The sequence below is a fragment of the Schistocerca gregaria genome, chromosome 6 (assembly GCF_023897955.1).
Source record: "Schistocerca gregaria isolate iqSchGreg1 chromosome 6, iqSchGreg1.2, whole genome shotgun sequence".
NCBI lineage: Eukaryota > Metazoa > Arthropoda > Insecta > Orthoptera > Acrididae > Schistocerca > Schistocerca gregaria.
In genome coordinates this window covers 39,251,929-39,274,550 of record NC_064925.1, presented here as the reverse complement: position 1 = coordinate 39,274,550, position 22,622 = coordinate 39,251,929, and the positions used below count along the sequence as shown (strand labels likewise).

The window sequence follows — 22,622 nt, the reverse complement described above, 5'->3', positions numbered from 1 at the left end:
GCGTATATAGAGGGTCTATACAAGGGCGATGTACGTGAGGACAAAGTTATGGAAACGGATGAGGATGTAGATGAAGATGAAATGGGAGATACGATACTGCGTGAAGAGTTTGACAGAGCACTGAAAGACCTGAGTCCAAACAAGGCCCCGGGAGTAGACAGTTGGAACTACTGACGGCCTTGGGAGAGCCAGTCCTGACAAAACTGTACCATCTGGTGAGCAAGATGTATGAAACAGGCGAAATACCCTCAGACTTCAAGAAGAATATAATAATTCCAATCCCAAAGAAAGCAGGGGTTGACAGATATGAAAATTACGGAACAATCAGTTTAATAAGCCACAGCTGCAAAATACTAACTCGAATTCTTTACAGACGAATGGAATAACTAGTAGAAGTCGACCTCGGGGAATATCGGTTTGGATTCCGTAGAAATACTGGAACACGTGAGGCAATACTGACCTTACGACTTACCTTAGAAGAAAGATTAAGGAAAGGCAAACCTACGTTTCTAGCATTTGTTGACTTAGAGAAAGCTTTTGACAATGTTGACTGGAATATTCTCTTTCAAAATTCTAAAGGTGGCAGGGGTAAAATACAGGGAGCGAAAGGCTATATACAATTTGTACAGAAACCAGATGGCAGTTATAAGAGTCGAGGGGCATGAAAGGGAAGCAGTGGTTGGGAAGGGAGTGAGACAGGGTTGTAGCCTATCCCCGATGTTATCCAATCTGTATATTGAACAATCAGTAAAGGAAACAAAAGAAAAATTCGGATTAGGTATTAAAATCCATGGAGAAGAAAAAAAAAACTTTGAGGTTCGCCGATGACATTGTAATTCTGTCAGAGACAGCAAGAGACTTGGAAGAGCTGTTGAATGGAATGGACAGTGTCTTGAGAGGAGTATGTAAGATGAACATCAACAAAAGCAAAACGAGGGTAATGGAATGTAGTCGAATTAAGTCGGGTGATGCTGAAGGAATTAGATTAGGAAATGAGACACTTAAAGTAGTAAAGGAGTTTTGCTATTTGGGAAGCAAAATAACTGATAATGGTCGAAGTAGAGAGGATATAAAATGTAGACTGGCAACGGCAAGGAAATCGTTTCTGAAGAAGAGAAATTTGTTAACATCGAGTATAGATTTAAGTGTCAGGAAGTCTTTTCTGAAAGCATTTGTATGGAGTGTAGCCATGTATGGAAGTGAAACATGGACGATAAATAGTTAAATAAATTGCAGAAATATCAGAAGTCGAGGGCATATTGGAACTGATATTGACTCACAATTACTTTACATATAATGGGAAAGTTTACCAACAGAAAGAGGGTTTTGCCATGGGCAGCAGCGTATCAATTTTCCTGAGGCAGACATATTTCTCATTTATCTGGAAAGTAAGTTGTTTGAAGAGAACAATAAATTCAAAAGTAAAATAGTATATCACTGGAGATATGTTGGTGATACTTTGCTGCTATTTGATAGAACCAAAGATGAGACTGAAGAACTACTATGCATATTCGTTTCCACAAAAACATAAAATTCACAATACAACATGAGGACAACAAAAGCATAAATTTTCTGGATCTTAAAAACATCAACCACCAACGAAAACGTTAAGTTCAGCATACACAGAAAACGCACATACACAGACATAACACTGTATAATTCGTCATGCCATCCCACCACAGAGAAACCTGCAGCATTTAGGTACATGCTACGCAGAGTAGACTTGATTTAGAAGAAAACACTTTCAAGAATGAGTTAGATACAATGAAGAACATTACCATAAGCAATGGATATACAGCCAAAACAATCGACGATTTAGACAGACATGTACACAAATGTAACACAACGAACGGCCGCTCTGTGAAAGAAGAGAAAATATTTGCCAGTATCCCATATCACAAAAATTCGCTAACCCTTTAAAAAACACAAATGTAACAATCGCATTCTCAACTAATAATAAGTTAGGAAACTTACTCGTCCATAACATAAAATAAAATACTCAAACATAAAACAACAGTGGAGTGTACAAAGTATCGTGCCCAAACTAACCTGCTTACGATGTAGGGAAAACAGTCAGAAATTTCAAACCCCGTTTTCAAGAACACGTAAACGCTTTCAGGCTCAACCATTTAGAAAAATCAGTCATTGCACAACATATGTTCGAAACGAAACACGTCATCAACAGTCTATAAAACAATTTGATAGTACTACATAATGAAGCCAATGGTAAGACCCTAAATCTGTTAGAACAACTGGAGTAAATTAAAAAACAAAAACAGTCTATGTTTAATGAACCAACAGATTTTGCAAGCCACAGTTACTTCAGTAATTTTAAGACCTATTCTAAAGTTATTTTCTGCATATGTCAATTGTTTAATAATTATATCTTTCGTGCTACGAATAAACTCATCTTTTATCACACCGTGGACAAAAACATCTGTGAAGTGTTTACAAACATGAGTATACAAATGTGCCACTTGAATGAAGTGATGTGTACGGAAACGCTTGCTAAACGAATGTATGTTAGTGCTAAAGTGATGAAAACGCTTTCCTTGGATCATGTGGTAAGTTTACACTGTTCATCTTTTCCACTATTTCGCACATATATTCCGCGTTTGACTTACTAAATGCATAACCTAACACCAAACCTTTTCTTGAGAGGGATAGGCATCTCACCTCATTCAAGGTAAAAAAATAAAGCATGCTTTAAGACGAATTACACATGATGATGGACCCACAGGGTATGAAATGCAGCGTGTACTTAACAAAACATCCAAAGTTGTGACTGAAGGCGTTTGTTAATTCATACGAAATTTCTTCACGTAATATACACTACGGAGAAGACAAACATAATTGGCGGAAAGAATGGATCATCTTCTAATGACTGCAGTTTCATTATACCATTTCTCAAGTGGAGATTGACATCATATCCATTCAACAGAACTAGATCTGAAAGTGTTCTCACATTGTTCTTACATCCTGGCACATCCATCCAATATCCCACGTCCAGCGGCTATACCTTGGGATCACCAGATGAGCAAATTATTTGTCCTCAGATACGATGCTCTGAACTGCTCTTTCACACTAACCACCGCAAGAATCTAACAATAATACAGATATTTGTCCCTCACTGGGAAAAATACCGTGTTTCAAATATCTTTTGACGTGGTCAGACGTTTGTTTACCAGATTTTGCTGCTGCCAGAAGGAAATTTGGGGCTACGAACTGAGTCTCTCAAATTCTCGGAACCAAATGCATCAATAGTTCCTTTTAAAGCAAACAGAAGGCGGGTGGTCAGTGTGATGATGATGATGTTTGGTTTGTGGGGCGCTCAACTGCGCGGTCATCAGAGCCCGTACAAAGTCCCAATTTTTCAAAGTCCAATTTTTTACACGGTCCAATCTAGCCACTGTCACGAATTATGATGATGACGAAATGATGAGGACAACGCAGACACCCAGACCCTGGGCAGAGAAAATCCCCAATCCGGCAGGGAATCGAACCCGGCACCCCTTGATCTAGATTTGGATTGGATTGTTTGGGGGAGGAGACCAGACAGCGTGGTCATCGGTCTCATCGGATTAGGGAAGGACGAGGAAGGAAGTCGACCGTGCCCTTTCAAAGGAACCATTCCGGCATTTGCCTGGAGCGATTTAGGGAAATCACGGAAAACCTAAATCAGGATGACCGGACGCGGGATTGAACCGTCGTCCTCCCGAATACGGGTCCAGTGTGCTAACCACTGAGCAACCTCGTTCGGTCCGTGATCTAGAGGCAGCAACGCTAGCCACTAGACCTCAAGCTGCGGACGTCAGTGTGATAAAAAGTGGTTTGGAGCGTCTAAACCGAGTACAAGAAACATTTGGTGATCCCAAAGGGCTCGATGGCACAGGGAGAGCAGTATACGGCTTTCGGTACGATTTTGAGGAACGCCCGTAACAATTCGAAATCCTGCTGAATTTTGTTTTATATTGACTTCTTTGTGGTGTATATTACGTGAAGAAATTTCGTTCAATTCATGCGCATGGCGTAAAAAACAGACAAACAAAAAAGCCGTTAGGTTTTAAGCATTTTCTTATAGATTATCACTATCGTAATTATTTTCTATCGTAATAATGTGTTACTTACTATTTTCAGTTATCCAAATGCACATACGCTAATCAAGCAGAACGTTATGACCACTGGTCTACTATAGAAATAATCCCCTCCAGGCGATAGCGGCGTCACCTGGCGAGGAATGACTGCTAGTCAGACACATGCATGTTGCATGTAGTGTGTAGAATGGGAAAGCCGCACCATCTATCCGAGTTCGACCGAGGGCAGATTGTAGAGGCCCGGAGGCTAGTCACGAGTATTTCGGAAACCGCAAGATTGTCGGGTGTTGGAGAAGTGCAGTGGTGAGTGTCTTAAACACATGGTGAAACGACGTGCAGACGGGGGCGGCCACTCCTCATAACAGATGTCATACGTCGTAGGCTGGCCAGACTGCTCAAACAGCACAGGCAGCGAACAGTGGTGGAACTAACATCAGACTTTAATGCTGGGCAGGGTACAAGTGTGTCTGAACACACAGTGCAATGAACATTCTTAACGATGGACGTTCGCAGCCGGCAACCCACGCACGTGCCAGTGTTACCACCACGACATCGGCAACTGCGATTGGAGCATGTAATCATAGGCACTGGTCTTTGGCGCAGCGCTAGAGCGTTTAATGGTCTGATGAATCCCGATACTTTCTTCATCGTGCAGATGGCAGGGCGCGAATCCGTCGTCTTCCAGAGGAACTGCAACATGACACCAGCACTGCGGGACGGAGAAAAGCTGGCGGCGGCTCCATTATGCTCTGGGGAAGATTCACGTGAGCATCCGTGGGGCCAGTGGGGCTCGTGCGAGGCACCGTGTCGATCAAGAAGTATTGTACACTGGTTGCAGACCACGAACACTCCTTCTTGACGTGCAGCCACGTCTCGATCCCCGAGTCAACACATAGGGACGTTTGAAAGACAACAACCGTCTGCACGAGCAGTTCGACGGCGTTTGCAGCAGCATGGACTATCAGCTCGGACACCATGGCTGTGGTTACCATTGACTCTGCGTCACAGACAGGAACGTCTGCGATGCTGTACTCAACGAAGAACTTCGGAGTACGAATGGCATAAGGCATTTTTTCGGATGAATCCAGGTTCTGTTTACAGCATCATGATGGTCGCATCCGTGTTGGCGACATCGCGGTGAACGCACATTGGAAGCGTGTATTCGTCATCGCCATACTGGCGTATCACCCGGCGTCATGGTATGGGGTGCCATTGGTTACACGTCTCGGTCACCTCTTGTTCGCATTGACGGCACTTTGAACAGTGGACGTTACATTTCAGATGTGTTACGACCCGTGGGTCTACCCTTTATCCGATCCCTGCGAAACCCTACATTTCAGCAGAATAATGCACGACCGCATGCTGCAGGTCCTGTACGGGCCTTTCCGGATACAGAAAATATTCGACCGCTGCTGTGGTCAGCACATTCTCCAGATGTCTCAGCAATTGAAAACGTGTGATCAATCGTGGCCGAGCAACTGGCTCGTCACAATACGCCAGTTACTACTCTTGGTGAACTGTGGTATCGTGTAGAAGCTGCATGGGCAGCTGTACCTGTACACGCCATCCAAGTTCTGTTTGACTCAATGCCCATGCTTATCATGGCCGTTATTACGGCCAGAGGTGGTTGTTGTTGGTAGTGATTTCTCAGGATCGACGCACCCAAATTGCGTGAAAATGTGATCACATGTCAGTTCTAGTATAATATATTTGTCCAATGAATATCCGTTTATCATCTGCATTTCTTCTTTGTGTAGCAATTTTAATGGCTAGTAGTGTATATCAAAATTGCTAAAACCCTTGCCCGACTCCATTTTCTTTTTGTTAGTGTGAGATGGCGTGACCTGGCTTATGAGTTGACCTTCAGTGCGAAGGCTGACATATCCACGCTGGACTGTGTTGTGCGAGAGTAATTAGTGCACTCTGCTTACTCGAACCTGCTTACTCGTGTCAAAGCTCGGTCTCCCTCTACAACTTTTGCCACTCACACTCCCCTCCGTTAGCAACACGAAGATTCGTGGATGCCTTGTCCGCTTCCGGCAGCTGAGTTGTCAGCGTGACAGGTTGTCAATCCTAAGGGCCCGGGTTCGATTCTCGGCTGTGTCGGAGATTTTCTCCGCTCAGGGACTGAGTGTTGTGTTGTCCTAATCATCATCATTTCATCCCCATCGACGCGCAGGTCGTCGAAATGGCATCAGATCGGAAGAGTTTCACCAGGCGAGCGGTCTACCCGACGGGAGGCCCTAGCCACACGACATTTCATTGCATTTTTTCCTCGACCGACCGCTTCTCCTAGTCTTTAGTCGAGGATTCGACTGACCGGCTGTCGAGTAGTCAGCCTGGCCGCCACGCACCCCCGCTCGCAGTCTCTCAGAGGAGGGTCTCGCGCCGCCTCCGCCGCTGCCGCCCGCCTGCCTGCCCTCTCGCCGCCTCCGCCGCTCCGCCCGCCTGCCCTATCGCCGCCTCCGCCGCTGCCGCCCGCCTGCCCTCTCGCCGCCTCCGCCGCTCCGCCCGCCTGCCCTCTCGCCGCCTCTGCCGCTGCCGCCCGCTGCCCTCTCGCCGCCTCTGCCGCTGCCGCCCGCCTGCCCTCTCGCCGCCTCCGCCGCTGCCGCCCGCCTGCCTGCCCTCTCGCCGCCTCTGCCGCTTCCGCCCGCCTGCCCTCTCGCCGCCTCCGCCGCTCCGCCCGCCTGCCCTCTCGCCGCCTCTGCCACTGCCGCCCGCTGCCCTCTCGCCGCCTCTGCCGCTGCCGCCCGCCTGCCCTCTGGCCGCCTCCGCCGCTGCCGCCCGCCTGCCCTCTCGCCGCCTCCGCCGCTCCGCCCGCCTGCCCTCTCGCCGCCTCTGACGCTGCCGCCCGCCTGTCCTCTCGCCGCCTCCGCCGCTGCCACACGCCTGCCCTCTCGCCGCCTCCGCCGCTGCCGCCCGCCTGCCCTCTCGCCGCCTCCGCCGCTGCCGCCCGCCTGCCCTCTCGCCGCCTCTGCCGCTGCCGCCCGCCTGCCCTCTCGCCGCCTCCGCCGCTCCGCCCGCCTGCCCTCTCGCCGCCTCCGCCGCTGCCGCCCGCTGCCCTCTCGCCGCCTCTGCCGCTGCCGCCCGCCTGCCCTCTCGCCGCCTCCGCCGCTGCCACACGCCTGCCCTCTCGCCGCCTCCGCCACTGCCGCCCGCCTACCCTCTCGCCGCCTCCGCCGCTCCGCCCACCTGCCCTCTCGCCGCCTCCGCCGCTCCGCCCGCCTGCCCTCTCGCCGCCTCCGCCGCTCCGCCCACCTGCCCTCTCGCCGCCTCCGCCGCTCCGCCCGCCTGCCCAATCGCCGCCTCCGCCACTGCCGCCCGCCTGCCCTCTCGCCGCCTCCACCGCTCCGCCCTCCTGCCCTCTCGCCGCCTCCGCCACTGCCGCCCGCCTGCCCTCTCGCCGCCTCCGCCGCTCCACCCACCTGACCTCTCGCCGCCTCCGCCGCTCCGCCCGCCTGCCCTCTCGCCGCCTCCGCCGCTGCCGCCCGCCTGCCCTCTCACCGCATCCGCCACTGCAGCCCGCCTGCCCTCTCGCCGCCTCCGCCGCTGCCGCCCGCCTGCCCTCTCGCCGCCTCCGCCGCTGCCGCCCGCCTGCCCTCTCGCCGCCTCCGCCGCTGCCGCCCGCCTGCACTCTCGCCGCCTCCGCCGCTCTGCCCGCCTGCCCTCTCGCCGCCTCTGCCGCTGCCGCCCGCTGCCCTCTCGCCGCCTCTGCCGCTGCCGCCCGCCTGCCCTCTCGCCGCCTCCGCCGCTGCCGTCCGCCTGCCCTCTCGCCGCCTCCGCCGCTGCCACCCGCCTGCCCTCTCGCCGCCTCGGCCACTGCCGCCCGCCTGCCCTCTCGCCGCCTCCGCCGCTGCCGCCCGCCTGCCCAATCGCCGCCTCCGTCACTGCCGCCCGCCTGCCCTCTCGCCGCCTCCGCCGCTCCGCCCTCCTGCCCTCTCGCCGCCTCCGCCACTGCCGCCCGCCTGCCCTCTCGCCGCCTCCGCCGCTCCGCCCACCTGCCCTCTCGCCGCCTCCGCCGCTCCGCCCGCCTGCCCTCTCGCCGCCTCCGCCGCTGCCGCCCGCCTGCCCTCTCGCCGCCTCCGCCGCTGCCGCCCGCCTGCCCTCTCGCCGCCTCTGCCGCTCCGCCCGCCTGCCCTCTCGCCGCCTCCGCCGCTCCGCCCACCTGCCCTCTCGCCGCCTCCGCCGCTCCGCCCGCCTGCCCTCTCGCCGCCTCCGCCGCTCCGCCCTCCTGCCCTCTCGCCGCCTCCGCCACTGCCGCCCGCCTGCCCTCTCGCCGCCTCAACCGCTGCCGCCCGCCTGCCCTCTCGCCACCTCCGCCGCTCCGCCCACCTGCCCTCTCGCCGCCTCCGCCGCTCCGCCCACCTGCCCTCTCGCCGCCTCCGCCACTGCCGCCCGCCTGCCCTCTCGCCGCCTCCGCCGCTGCCGCCCGCCTGCCCAATCGCCGCCTCCGCCACTGCCGCCCGCCTGCCCTCTCGCCGCCTCCGCCGCTCCGCCCTCCTGCCCTCTCGCCGCCTCCGCCACTGCCGCCCGCCTGCCCTCTCGCCGCCTCCGCCGCTCCGCCCGCCTGCCCTCTCGCCGCCTCCGCCGCTCCGCCCGCCTGCCCTCTCGCCGCCTCCGCCGCTGCCGCCCGCCTGCCCTCTCGCCGCCTCCGCCGCTCCGCCCACCTGCCCTCTCGCCGCCTCCGCCGCTCCGCCCGCCTGCCCTCTCACCGCCTCTGCCGCTGCCGCCCGCTGCCCTCTCGCCGCCTCTGCCGCTGCCGCCCGCCTGACCTCTCGCCGCCTCCGCCGCTGCCGCCCGCCTGCCCTCTCACCGCCTCCGCCGCTGCCGCCCGCCTGCCCTCTCGCCGCCTCTGACGCTGCCGCCCGCCTGCCCTCTCGCCGCCTCCGCCGCTGCCGCCCGCCTGCCCTCTCGCCGCCTCCGCCGCTGCCGCCCGCCTGCCCTCTCGCCGCCTCCGCCACTGCCACCCGCCTGCCCTCTCGCCGCCTCCGCCGCTCTGCCCGCCTGCCCTCTCGCCGCCTCCGCCACTGCCGCCCGCCTGCCCTCTCGCCGCCTCCGCCGCTGCCGCCCGCCTGCCCTCTCGCCGCCTCCGCCGCTCCGCCCGCCTGCCCTCTCGCCGCCTCCGCCACTGCCGCCCGCCTGCCCTCTCGCCGCCTCCGCCACTGCCGCCCGCCTGCCCTCTCGCCGCCTCCGCCACTGCCGCCCACCTGCCCTCTCGCCGCCTCCGCCGCTCCGCCTGCCTGCCCTCTCGCCGCCTCCGCCACTGCCGCCCGCCTGCCCTCTCGCCGCCTCCGCCGCTGCCGCCCGCCTGCCCTCTCGGCGCCTCCGCCGCTGCCGCCCGCCTGCCCTCTCGCCGCCTCCGCCACTGCCGCCCGCCTGCCCTCTCGCCGCCTCTGCCGCTGCCGCCCGCCTGCCCTCTCGCCGCCTCCGCCGCTCCGCCCGCCTGCCCTCTCGCCGCCTCTGCCGCTGCCGCCCGCTGCCCTCTCGCCGCCTCTGCCGCTGCCGCCCGCCTGCCCTCTCGCCGCCTCTGCCGCTCCGCCCGCCTGCCCTCTCGCCGCCTCCGCCGCTCCGCCCGCCTGCCCTCTCGCCGCCTCTGCCACTGCCGCCCGCCTGCCCTCTCGCCGCCTCCGCCGCTCCGCCCGCCTGCCCTCTCGCCGCCTCCGCCGCTCCGCCCTCCTGCCCTCTCGCCGCCTCCGCCACTGCCGCCCGCCTGCCCTCTCGCCGCCTCCGCCGCTCCGCCCACCTGCCCTCTCGCCGCCTCCGCCGCTCCGCCCACCTGCCCTCTCGCCGCCTCCGCCGCTCCGCCCGCCTGCCCTCTCGCCGCCTCCGCCGCTGCCGTCCGCCTGCCCTCTCGCCGCCTCCGCCGCTCCGCCCACCTGCCCTCTCGCCGCCTCCGCCGCTCCGCCCGCCTGCCCTCTCGCCGCCTCCGCCGCCGCCGCCCGCTGCCCTCTCGCCGCCTCTGCCGCTGCCGCCCGCCTGACCTCTCGCCGCCTCCGCCGCTGCCGCCCGCCTGCCCTCTCACCGCCTCCGCCGCTGCCGCCCGCCTGCCCTCTCGCCGCCTCTGCCGCTGCCGCCCGCCTGCCCTCTCGCCGCCTCCGCCGCTGCCGCCCGCCTGCCCTCTCGCCGCCTCCGCCGCTGCCGCCCGCCTGCCCTCTCGCCGCCTCCGCCACTGCCACCCGCCTGCCCTCTCGCCGCCTCCGCCGCTCTGCCCGCCTGCCCTCTCGCCGCCTCCGCCACTGCCGCCCGCCTGCCCTCTCGCCGCCTCCGCCGCTGCCGCCCGCCTGCCCTCTCGCCACCTCCGCCGCTCCGCCCGCCTGCCCTCTCGCCGCCTCCGCCACTGCCGCCCACCTGCCCTCTCGCCGCCTCCGCCGCTCCGCCTGCCTGCCCTCTCGCCGCCTCCGCCACTGCCGCCCGCCTGCCCTCTCGCCGCCTCCGCCGCTGCCGCCCGCCTGCCCTCTCGGCGCCTCCGCCGCTGCCGCCCGCCTGCCCTCTCGCCGCCTCCGCCGCTGCCGCCCGCCTGCCCTCTCGCCGCCTCTGCCGCTGCCGCCCGCCTGCCCTCTCGCCGCCTCCGCCGCTCCGCCCGCCTGCCCTCTCGCCGCCTCTGCCGCTGCCGCCCGCTGCCCTCTCGCCGCCTCTGCCGCTGCCGCCCGCCTGCCCTCTCGCCGCCTCTGCCGCTCCGCCCGCCTGCCCTCTCGCCGCCTCCGCCGCTCCGCCCGCCTGCCCTCTCGCCGCCTCTGCCGCTGCCGCCCGCCTGCCCTCTCGCCGCCTCCGCCGCTCCGCCCTCCTGCCCTCTCGCCGCCTCCGCCACTGCCGCCCGCCTGCCCTCTCGCCGCCTCCGCCGCTCCGCCCACCTGCCCTCTCGCCGCCTCCGCCGCTCCGCCCGCCTGCCCTCTCGCCGCCTCCGCCGCTGCCGCCCGCCTGCCCTCTCGCCGCCTCCGCCGCTCCGCCCACCTGCCCTCTCGCCGCCTCCGCCGCTCCGCCCGCCTGCCCTCTCGCCGCCTCCGCCGCCGCCGCCCGCTGCCCTCTCGCCGCCTCCGCCGCTGCCGCCCGCCTGACCTCTCGCCGCCTCCGCCGCTGCCGCCCGCCTGCCCTCTCGCCGCCTCCGCCGCTGCCGCCCGCCTGCCCTCTCGCCGCCTCTGCCGCTGCCGCCCGCCTGCCCTCTCGCCGCCTCCGCCGCTGCCGCCCGCCTGCCCTCTCGCCGCCTCCGCCGCTGCCGCCCGCCTGCCCTCTCGCCGCCTCCGCCACTGCCACCCGCCTGCCCTCTCGCCGCCTCCGCCGCTCTGCCCGCCTGCCCTCTCGCCGCCTCTGCCGCTGCCGCCCGCCTGCCCTCTCGCCGCCTCCGCCGCTCCGCCCGCCTGCCCTCTCGCCGCCTCTGCCGCTGCCGCCCGCTGCCCTCTCGCCGCCTCTGCCGCTGCCGCCCGCCTGCCCTCTCGCCGCCTCTGCCGCTCCGCCCGCCTGCCCTCTCGCCGCCTCCGCCACTGCCGCCCGCCTGCCCTCTCGCCGCCTCCGCCACTGCCGCCCACCTGCCCTCTCGCCGGCTCCGCCGCTCCGCCCGCCTGCCCTCTCGCCGCCTCCGCCACTGCCGCCCGCCTGCCCTCTCGCCGCCTCCGCCGCTGCCGCCCGCCTGCCCTCTCGGCGCCTCCGCCGCTGCCGCCCGCCTGCCCTCTCGCCGCCTCCGCCGCTGCCGCCCGCCTGCCCTCTCGCCGCCTCTGCCGCTGCCGCCCGCCTGCCCTCTCGCCGCCTCCGCCGCTCCGCCCGCCTGCCCTCTCGCCGCCTCTGCCGCTGCCGCCCGCTGCCCTCTCGCCGCCTCTGCCGCTGCCGCCCGCCTGCCCTCTCGCCGCCTCTGCCGCTCCGCCCGCCTGCCCTCTCGCCGCCTCCGCCGCTCCGCCCGCCTGCCCTCTCGCCGCCTCCGCCGCTGCCGCCCGCCTGCCCTCTCGCCGCCTCCGCCGCTCCGCCCGCCTGCCCTCTCGCCGCCTCCGCCGCTCCGCCCTCCCTCCCTCTCGCCGCCTCCGCCACTGCCGCCCGCCTGCCCTCTCGCCGCCTCCGCCGCTCCGCCCACCTGCCCTCTCGCCGCCTCCGCGGCTCCGCCCGCCTGCCCTCTCGCCGCCTCCGCCGCTGCCGCCCGCCTGCCCTCTCGCCGCCTCCGCCGCTCCGCCCACCTGCCCTCTCGCCGCCTCCGCCGCTCCGCCCGCCTGCCCTCTCGCCGCCTCCGCCGCCGCCGCCCGCTGCCCTCTCGCCGCCTCTGCCGCCGCCGCCCGCCTGACCTCTCGCCGCCTCCGCCGCTGCCGCCCGCCTGCCCTCTCACCGCCTCCGCCGCTGCCGCCCGCCAGCCCTCTCGCCGCCTCTGCCACTGCCGCCCGCCTGCCCTCTCGCCGCCTCCGCCGCTGCCGCCCGCCTGCCCTCTCGCCGCCTCCGCCGCTGCCGCCCGCCTGCCCTCTCGCCGCCTCCGCCACTGCCACCCGCCTGCCCTCTCGCCGCCTCCGCCGCTCTGCCCGCCTGCCCTCTCGCCGCCTCTGCCGCTGCCGCCCGCCTGCCCTCTCGCCGCCTCCGCCGCTCCGCCCGCCTGCCCTCTCGCCGCCTCTGCCGCTGCCGCCCGCTGCCCTCTCGCCGCCTCTGCCGCTGCCGCCCGCCTGCCCTCTCGCCGCCTCTGCCGCTCCGCCCGCCTGCCCTCTCGCCGCCTCCGCCGCTCCGCCCGCCTGCCCTCTCGCCGCCTCTGCCGCTGCCGCCCGCCTGCCCTCTCGCCGCCTCCGCCGCTCCGCCCGCCTGCCCTCTCGCCGCCTCTGCCGCTGCCGCCCGCCTGCCCTCTCGCCGCCTCTGCCGCTGCCGCCCGCTGCCCTCTCGCCGCCTCTGCCGCTGCCGCCCGCCTGCCCTCTCGCCGCCTCCGCCGCTGCCGCCCGCCTGCCTGCCCTCTCGCCGCCTCTGCCGCTGCCGCCCGCCTGCCCTCTCGCCGCCTCCGCCGCTCCGCCCGCCTGCCCTCTCGCCGCCTCCGCCGCTGCCGCCCGCTGCCCTCTCGCCGCCTCCGCCGCTGCCGCCCGCTGCCCTCTCGCCGCCTCCGCCGCTCCGCCCGCCTGCCCTCTCGCCGCCTCCGCCGCTGCCGCCCGCCTGCCCTCTCGCCGCCTCCGCCGCTCCGCCCGCCTGCCCTCTCGCCGCCTCCGCCGCTGCCGCCCGCCTGCCCTCTCGCCGCCTCCGCCGCTGCCGCCCGCCTGCCCTCTCGCCGCCTCCGCCGCTCCGCCCGCCTGCCCTCTCGCCGCCTCTGCCGCTGTCGCCCGCTGCCCTCTCGCCGCCTCTGCCGCTGCCGCCCGCCTGCCCTCTCGCCGCCTCCGCCGCTGCCGCCCGCCTGCCCTCTCGCCGCCTCCGCCGCTCCGCCCGCCTGCCCTCTCGCCGCCTCTGCCGCTGCCGCCCGCTGCCCTCTCGCCGCCTCTGCCGCTGCCGCCCGCCTGCCCTCTCGCCGCCTCCGCCGCTGCCGCCCGCCTGCCCTCTCGCCGCCTCTGCCGCTGCCGCCCGCCTGCCCTCTCGCCGCCTCCGCCGCTGCCGCCCGCCTGCCCTCTCGCCGCCTCTGCCGCTGCCGCCCGCCTGCCCTCTCGCCGCCTCTGCCGCTGCCGCCCGCCTGCCTGCCCTCTCGCCGCCTCTGCCGCTGCCGCCCGCCTGCCCTCTCGCCGCCTCTGCCGCTGCCGCCCGCCTGCCCTCTCGCCGCCTCCGCCGCTGCCGCCCGCCTGCCCTCTCGCCGCCTCTGCCGCTGCCGCCCGCTGCCCTCTCGCCGCCTCTGCCGCTGCCGCCCGCCTGCCCTCTCGCCGCCTCCGCCGCTGCCGCCCGCCTGCCCTCTCGCCGCCTCTGCCGCTGCCGCCCGCCTGCCCTCTCGCCGCCTCTGCCGCTGCCGCCCGCCTGCCCTCTCGCCGCCTCCGCCGCTGCCGCCCGCCTGCCCTCTCGCCGCCTCTGCCGCTGCCGCCCGCCTGCCCTCTCGCCGCCTCTGCCGCTGCCGCCCGCTGCCCTCTCGCCGCCTCTGCCGCTGCCGCCCGCCTGCCCTCTCGCCGCCTCCGCCGCTGCCGCCCGCCTGCCCTCTCGCCGCCTCCGCCGCTGCCGCCCGCCTGCCCTCTCGCCGCCTCTGCCGCTGCCGCCCGCCTGCCCTCTCGCCGCCTCTGCCGCTGCCGCCCGCCTGCCCTCTCGCCGCCTCCGCCGCTGCCGCCCGCCTGCCCTCTCGCCGCCTCTGCCGCTGCCGCCCGCCTGCCCTCTCGCCGCCTCCGCCGCTGCCGCCCGCCTGCCCTCTCGCCGCCTCCGCCGCTCCGCCCGCCTGCCCTCTCGCCGCCTCTGCCGCTGCCGCCCGCTGCCCTCTCGCCGCCTCTGCCGCTGCCGCCCGCCTGCCCTCTCGCAGCCTCCGCCGCTGCCGCCCGCCTGCCCTCTCGCCGCCTCTGCCGCTGCCGCCCGCCTGCCCTCTCGCCGCCTCTGCCGCTGCCGCCCGCCTGCCCTCTCGCCGCCTCCGCCGCTGCCGCCCGCCTGCCTGCCCTCTCGCCGCCTCTGCCGCTGCCGCCCGCCTGCCCTCTCGCCGCCTCCGCCGCTGCCGCCCGCCTGCCCTCTCGCCGCCTCTGCCGCTGCCGCCCGCCTGCCCTCTCGCCGCCTCCGCCGCTGCCGCCCGCCTGCCCTCTCGCCGCCTCTGCCGCTGACGCCCGCCTGCCCTCTCGCCGCCTCTGCCGCTGCCGCCCGCTGCCCTCTCGCCGCCTCCGCCGCTGCCGCCCGCCTGCCTGCCCTCTCGCCGCCTCTGCCGCTGCCGCCCGCCTGCCCTCTCGCCGCCTCTGCCGCTGCCGCCCGCCTGCCCTCTCGCCGCCTCTGCCGCTGCCGCCCGCCTGCCCTCTCGCCGCCTCTGCCGCTGACGCCCGCCTGCCCTCTCGCCGCCTCTGCCGCTGCCGCCCGCTGCCCTCTCGCCGCCTCCGCCACTGCCGCCCGCCTGCCCTCTCGCCGCCTCTGCCGCTGCCGCCCGCCTGCCCTCTCGCCGCCTCCGCCGCTGCCGCCCGCCTGCCTGCCCTCTCGCCGCCTCTGCCGCTGCCGCCCGCCTGCCCTCTCGCCGCCTCCGCCGCTGCCGCCCGCCTGCCCTCTCGCCGCCTCTGCCGCTGCCGCCCGCCTGCCCTCTCGCCGCCTCCGCCGCTGCCGCCCGCCTGCCCTCTCGCCGCCTCTGCCGCTGACGCCCGCCTGCCCTCTCGCCGCCTCTGCCGCTGCCGCCCGCTGCCCTCTCGCCGCCTCTGCCGCTGCCGCCCGCCTGCCCTCTCGCCGCCTCTGCCGCTGCCGCCCGCTGCCCTCTCGCCGCCTCTGCCGCTGCCGCCCGCTGCCCTCTCGCCGCCTCTGCCGCTGCCGCCCGCCTGCCCTCTCGCCGCCTCCGCCGCTGCCGCCCGCCTGCCCTCTCGCCGCCTCTGCCGCTGCCGCCCGCCTGCCCTCTCGCCGCCTCCGCCGCTGCCGCCCGCCTGCCTGCCCTCTCGCCGCCTCTGCCGCTGCCGCCCGCCTGCCCTCTCGCCGCCTCCGCCGCTGCCGCCCGCCTGCCCTCTCGCCGCCTCTGCCGCTGCCGCCCGCCTGCCCTCTCGCCGCCTCCGCCGCTGCCGCCCGCCTGCCCTCTCGCCGCCTCTGCCGCTGCCGCCCGCCTGCCCTCTCGCCGCCTCCGCCGCTGCCGCCCGCCTGCCCTCTCGCCGCCTCTGCCGCTGCCGCCCGCCTGCCCTCTCGCCGCCTCTGCCGCTGCCGCCCGCCTGCCCTCTCGCCGCCTCCGCCGCTGCCGCCCGCCTGCCTGCCCTCTCGCCGCCTCTGCCGCTGCCGCCCGCCTGCCCTCTCGCCGCCTCCGCCGCTGCCGCCCGCCTGCCCTCTCGCCGCCTCCGCCGCTGCCGCCCGCCTGCCCTCTCGCCGCCTCCGCCGCTGCCGCCCGCCCGCCTGCCCTCTCGCCGCCTCTGCCGCTGCCGCCCGCCTGCCCTCTCGCCGCCTCCGCCGCTGCCGCCCGCCTGCCTGCCCTCTCGCCGCCTCTGCCGCTGCCGCCCGCTGCCCTCTCGCCGCCTCTGCCGCTGCCGCCCGCCTGCCCTCTCGCCGCCTCCGCCGCTGCCGCCCGCCTGCCCTCTCGCCGCCTCCGCCGCTGCCGCCCGCCTGCCCTCTCGCCGCCTCCGCCGCTGCCGCCCGCCCGCCTGCCCTCTCGCCGCCTCTGCCGCTGCCGCCCGCCTGCCCTCTCGCCGCCTCCGCCGCTGCCGCCCGCCTGCCTGCCCTCTCGCCGCCTCTGCCGCTGCCGCCCGCTGCCCTCTCGCCGCCTCTGCCGCTGCCGCCCGCCTGCCCTCTCGCCGCCTCTGCCGCTGCCGCCCGCCTGCCCTCTCGCCGCCTCCGCCACTGCCGCCCGCCTGCCCTCTCGCCGCCTCCGCCGCTGCCGCCCGCCTGCCTGCCCTCTCGCCGCCTCTGCCGCTGCCGCCCGCCTGCCCTCTCGCCGCCTCCGCCGCTGCCGCCCGCCTGCCCTCTCGCCGCCTCTGCCGCTGCCGCCCGCCTGCCCTCTCGCCGCCTCCGCCGCTGCCGCCCGCCTGCCCTCTCGCCGCCTCTGCCGCTGCCGCCCGCCTGCCCTCTCGCCGCCTCCGCCGCTGCCGCCCGCCTGCCCTCTCGCCGCCTCTGCCGCTGCCGCCCGCCTGCCCTCTCGCCGCCTCTGCCGCTGCCGCCCGCCTGCCCTCTCGCCGCCTCCGCCGCTGCCGCCCGCCTGCCCTCTCGCCGCCTCTGCCGCTGCCGCCCGCCTGCCCTCTCGCCGCCTCCGCCGCTGCCGCCCGCCTGCCCTCTCGCCGCCTCTGCCGCTGCCGCCCGCCTGCCCTCTCGCCGCCTCCGCCGCTGCCGCCCGCCTGCCCTCTCGCCGCCTCTGCCGCTGCCGCCCGCCTGCCCTCTCGCCGCCTCTGCCGCTGCCGCCCGCCTGCCCTCTCGCCGCCTCCGCCGCTGCCGCCCGCCTGCCTGCCCTCTCGCCGCCTCTGCCGCTGCCGCCCGCCTGCCCTCTCGCCGCCTCCGCCGCTGCCGCCCGCCTGCCCTCTCGCCGCCTCTGCCGCTGCCGCCCGCCTGCCCTCTCGCCGCCTCCGCCGCTGCCGCCCGCCTGCCCTCTCGCCGCCTCTGCCGCTGACGCCCGCCTGCCCTCTCGCCGCCTCTGCCGCTGCCGCCCGCTGCCCTCTCGCCGCCTCTGCCGCTGCCGCCCGCCTGCCCTCTCGCCGCCTCTGCCGCTGCCGCCCGCTGCCCTCTCGCCGCCTCTGCCGCTGCCGCCCGCTGCCCTCTCGCCGCCTCTGCCGCTGCCGCCCGCCTGCCCTCTCGCCGCCTCCGCCGCTGCCGCCCGCCTGCCCTCTCGCCGCCTCTGCCGCTGCCGCCCGCCTGCCCTCTCGCCGCCTCCGCCGCTGCCGCCCGCCTGCCTGCCCTCTCGCCGCCTCTGCCGCTGCCGCCCGCCTGCCCTCTCGCCGCCTCCGCCGCTGCCGCCCGCCTGCCCTCTCGCCGCCTCTGCCGCTGCCGCCCGCCTGCCCTCTCGCCGCCTCCGCCGCTGCCGCCCGCCTGCCCTCTCGCCGCCTCTGCCGCTGCCGCCCGCCTGCCCTCTCGCCGCCTCCGCCGCTGCCGCCCGCCTGCCCTCTCGCCGCCTCTGCCGCTGCCGCCCGCCTGCCCTCTCGCCGCCTCTGCCGCTGCCGCCCGCCTGCCCTCTCGCCGCCTCCGCCGCTGCCGCCCGCCTGCCTGCCCTCTCGCCGCCTCTGCCGCTGCCGCCCGCCTGCCCTCTCGCCGCCTCCGCCGCTGCCGCCCGCCTGCCCTCTCGCCGCCTCCGCCGCTGCCGCCCGCCTGCCCTCTCGCCGCCTCCGCCGCTGCCGCCCGCCCGCCTGCCCTCTCGCCGCCTCTGCCGCTGCCGCCCGCCTGCCCTCTCGCCGCCTCCGCCGCTGCCGCCCGCCTGCCTGCCCTCTCGCCGCCTCTGCCGCTGCCGCCCGCTGCCCTCTCGCCGCCTCTGCCGCTGCCGCCCGCCTGCCCTCTCGCCGCCTCCGCCGCTGCCGCCCGCCTGCCCTCTCGCCGCCTCCGCCGCTGCCGCCCGCCTGCCCTCTCGCCGCCTCCGCCGCTGCCGCCCGCCCGCCTGCCCTCTCGCCGCCTCTGCCGCTGCCGCCCGCCTGCCCTCTCGCCGCCTCCGCCGCTGCCGCCCGCCTGCCTGCCCTCTCGCCGCCTCTGCCGCTGCCGCCCGCTGCCCTCTCGCCGCCTCTGCCGCTGCCGCCCGCCTGCCCTCTCGCCGCCTCTGCCGCTGCCGCCCGCCTGCCCTCTCGCCGCCTCCGCCACTGCCGCCCGCCTGCCCTCTCGCCGCCTCCGCCGCTGCCGCCCGCCTGCCTGCCCTCTCGCCGCCTCTGCCGCTGCCGCCCGCCTGCCCTCTCGCCGCCTCCGCCGCTGCCGCCCGCCTGCCCTCTCGCCGCCTCTGCCGCTGCCGCCCGCCTGCCCTCTCGCCGCCTCCGCCGCTGCCGCCCGCCTGCCCTCTCGCCGCCTCTGCCGCTGCCGCCCGCCTGCCCTCTCGCCGCCTCCGCCGCTGCCGCCCGCCTGCCCTCTCGCCGCCTCTGCCGCTGCCGCCCGCCTGCCCTCTCGCCGCCTCTGCCGCTGCCGCCCGCCTGCCCTCTCGCCGCCTCCGCCGCTGCCGCCCGCCTGCCCTCTCGCCGCCTCTGCCGCTGCCGCCCGCCTGCCCTCTCGCCGCCTCCGCCGCTGCCGCCCGCCTGCCCTCTCGCCGCCTCTGCCGCTGCCGCCCGCCTGCCCTCTCGCCGCCTCCGCCGCTGCCGCCCGCCTGCCCTCTCGCCGCCTCTGCCGCTGCCGCCCGCCTGCCCTCTCGCCGCCTCTGCCGCTGCCGCCCGCCTGCCCTCTCGCCGCCTCCGCCGCTGCCGCCCGCCTGCCTGCCCTCTCGCCGCCTCTGCCGCTGCCGCCCGCCTGCCCTCTCGCCGCCTCCGCCGCTGCCGCCCGCCTGCCCTCTCGCCGCCTCTGCCGCTGCCGCCCGCCTGCCCTCTCGCCGCCTCCGCCGCTGCCGCCCGCCTGCCCTCTCGCCGCCTCTGCCGCTGACGCCCGCCTGCCCTCTCGCCGCCTCTGCCGCTGCCGCCCGCTGCCCTCTCGCCGCCTCCGCCACTGCCGCCCGCCTGCCCTCTCGCCGCCTCTGCCGCTGCCGCCCGCCTGCCCTCTCGCCGCCTCCGCCGCTGCCGCCCGCCTGCCTGCCCTCTCGCCGCCTCTGCCGCTGCCGCCCGCCTGCCCTCTCGCCGCCTCCGCCGCTGCCGCCCGCCTGCCCTCTCGCCGCCTCTGCCGCTGCCGCCCGCCTGCCCTCTCGCCGCCTCTGCCGCTGCCGCCCGCCTGCCCTCTCGCCGCCTCTGCCGCTGACGCCCGCCTGCCCTCTCGCCGCCTCTGCCGCTGCCGCCCGCTGCCCTCTCGCCGCCTCCGCCACTGCCGCCCGCCTGCCCTCTTGCCGCCTCTGCCGCTGCCGCCCGCCTGCCCTCTCGCCGCCTCCGCCGCTGCCGCCCGCCTGCCTGCCCTCTCGCCGCCTCTGCCGCTGCCGCCCGCCTGCCCTCTCGCCGCCTCCGCCGCTGCCGCCCGCCTGCCATCTCGCCGCCTCTGCCACTGCCGCCCGCCTGCCCTCTCGCCGCCTCCGCCGCTGCCGCCCGCCTGCCCTCTCGCCGCCTCTGCCGCTGACGCCCGCCTGCCCTCTCGCCGCCTCTGCCGCTGCCGCCCGCTGCCCTCTCGCCGCCTCTGCCGCTGCCGCCCGCCTGCCCTCTCGCCGCCTCTGCCGCTGCCGCCCGCTGCCCTCTCGCCGCCTCTGCCGCTGCCGCCCGCTGCCCTCTCGCCGCCTCTGCCGCTGCCGCCCGCCTGCCCTCTCGCCGCCTCCGCCGCTGCCGCCCGCCTGCCCTCTCGCCGCCTCTGCCGCTGCCGCCCGCCTGCCCTCTCGCCGCCTCCGCCGCTGCCGCCCGCCTGCCTGCCCTCTCGCCGCCTCTGCCGCTGCCGCCCGCCTGCCCTCTCGCCGCCTCCGCCGCTGCCGCCCGCCTGCCCTCTCGCCGCCTCTGCCGCTGCCGCCCGCCTGCCCTCTCGCCGCCTCCGCCGCTGCCGCCCGCCTGCCCTCTCGCCGCCTCTGCCGCTGACGCCCGCCTGCCCTCTCGCCGCCTCTGCCGCTGCCGCCCGCTGCCCTCTCGCCGCCTCTGCCGCTGCCGCCCGCCTGCCCTCTCGCCGCCTCTGCCGCTGCCGCCCGCTGCCCTCTCGCCGCCTCTGCCGCTGCCGCCCGCTGCCCTCTCGCCGCCTCTGCCGCTGCCGCCCGCCTGCCCTCTCGCCGCCTCCGCCGCTGCCGCCCGCCTGCCCTCTCGCCGCCTCTGCCGCTGCCGCCCGCCTGCCCTCTCGCCGCCTCTGCCGCTGCCGCCCGCTGCCCTCTCGCCGCCTCTGCCGCTGCCGCCCGCCTGCCCTCTCGCCGCCTCCGCCGCTGCCGCCCGCCTGCCCTCTCGCCGCCTCCGCCGCTGCCACACGCCTGCCCTCTCGCCGCTGCCACACGCCTGCCCTCTCGCCGCCTCCGCCACTGCCGCCCGCCTGCCCTCTCGCCGCCTCCGCCGCTGCCGCCCGCCTGCCCTCTCGCCGCCTCTGCCGCTGCCGCCCGCCTGTCCTCTCGCCGCCTCCGCCACTGCCGCCCGCCTGCCCTCTCGCCGCCTCTGCCGCTGCCGCCCGCCTGTCCTCTCGCCGCCTCCGCCGCTGCCACACGCCTGCCCTCTCGCCGCTGCCACACGCCTGCCCTCTCGCCGCCTCCGCCACTGCCGCCCGCCTGCCCTCTCGCCGCCTCCGCCGCTGCCGCCCGCCTGCCCTCTCGCCGCCTCTGCCGCTGCCGCCCGCCTGTCCTCTCGCCGCCTCCGCCACTGCCGCCCGCCTGCCCTCTCGCCGCCTCCGCCGCTGCCACCCGCCTGCCCTCTCGCCTGCCTGTATTGATCCTGCGCCACGGCGCACGGCGGGCAGTGCACGCAGCCAACGCCGCCCGCCAGCGGCGGAACTACGACGCCCTCACAGCACCCTCAAATCCCCGCTGCCTCAGCTCATTCACTCTGACCACGTCCCGAGAGCACACCGCACGCACACCGTGCAAAAAATCGCGTAAAACCAAATGGAAGCGCTACTCTCTAGTCTCAGATTAAGACGCAAGTTCCTCGAGTCAGTCCGGCACTGGGAACGCGAAACCGATCAAACGTGCTGCTTAGTCCACATTAAGAGCGTCTCAGCCCTCACACATTGCATTTTTTGCTCGACCGACCGCTTCTCCTAGTCTTTAGTCGAGGATTCGACTGACCGGCTGTCGAGTAGTCTGCCTGGCCGCCACGCACCCCCGCTCGCAGTCTCTCAGAGGAGGGTCTCGCGCCGCCTCCGCCGCTGCCGCCCGCCTGCCTAAACGCAGGACAACGAACGCGATACCATTCGATAACTCCAGTAGTGCTCAATATACAGGGTGTTACAAAAAGGTACGGCCAAACTTTCAGGAAACATTCCTCACACACAAGTAAAGAAAAGATGTTATGTGGACATGTGTCCGAAAACGCTTACTTTCCATGTTAGAGCTCATTTTATTACTTCTCTTCAAATCACATTAATCATGGAACGGAATCACACAGCAGCAGAACGTACCAGCGTGACGTCAAACACTTTGTTGCAGGAAATGTTCAAAATGTCCTCCGTTAGCGAGGATACATGCATCCACCCTCCGTCGCACGGAATCGCTGATGCTCTGATGCAGCCATGGAGAATGGCATATTGTATCACAGCCGTCCACAAAACGAGCATGAAGAGTCTCTACATTTGGTACCGGGGTTGCGTAGACAAGAGCTTTCAAATGCCCCCATAAATGAAAGCCAAGAGGGTTGGGGTCAGGAGACCTTGGAGGCCATGGAATTGGTCCGCCTCTACCAATCCATCGGTCACCGAATCCGTTGTTGAGAAGCGTACGAACACTTGGATTGAAATGTGCAGGAGCTCCATCGTGCATGAACCACATGTTGTGTCGTACTTGTAAAGGCACATGTTCTAGCAGCACAGGTAGAGTATCCCGTATGAAATCATGATAACGTGCTCCATTGAGCGTAGGTGGAAGAATATGGGGCCCAATCAACACATCACCAACAATACCTGCAGAAACGTTCACAGAAAATCTGTGATGATGACGTGATTGCACAATTGCGTGTGGATTCTCGTCAGCCCACACATGTCGATTGTGAAAATTTACAATTTGATTACGTTGGAATGAAGCCTCATCCGAAAAGAGAACATTGCACTGAAATGAGGATTGACACATTGTTGGATGAACCATTCGCAGAAGTGTACCCGTGGAGGCAATCAGCTGCTGATAGTGCCTGCACACGCTGTACATGGTACGGAAACAACTGGTTCTCCCGTAGCACTCTCCATACAGTGACGTGGTCAATTTTACCTTGTACAGCAGCAACTCAGCAACTTCTGTGACGCTGGCATTAGGGTTATCGTCAACTGCACGAAGAATTGCCTCGTCCATTGCAGGTGTCTTCGTCGTTCTAGGTCTTCCGCAGTCGC

The 22,622-nt window shown here is 69.5% G+C and overlaps 1 protein-coding gene across 1 annotated transcript in view; it reads right to left on the bottom strand.

Moving 5' to 3' along the window:
- Positions 1-6,393: 6,393 nt before the first annotated feature.
- Positions 6,394-22,622, bottom strand: part of LOC126278709 (fibroin heavy chain-like) — a 102,114-nt gene continuing 85,885 nt past the window's right edge. Inside the window, exons 2-3 of the mRNA XM_049978982.1 lie at positions 8,562-21,099; positions 6,394-8,527 (exon numbers count right to left, since the gene is read on the bottom strand). Coding sequence (XP_049834939.1) covers positions 6,394-8,527; positions 8,562-21,099 — 14,672 coding nt within the window. The remainder of the gene's footprint in view (positions 8,528-8,561; positions 21,100-22,622) is intronic.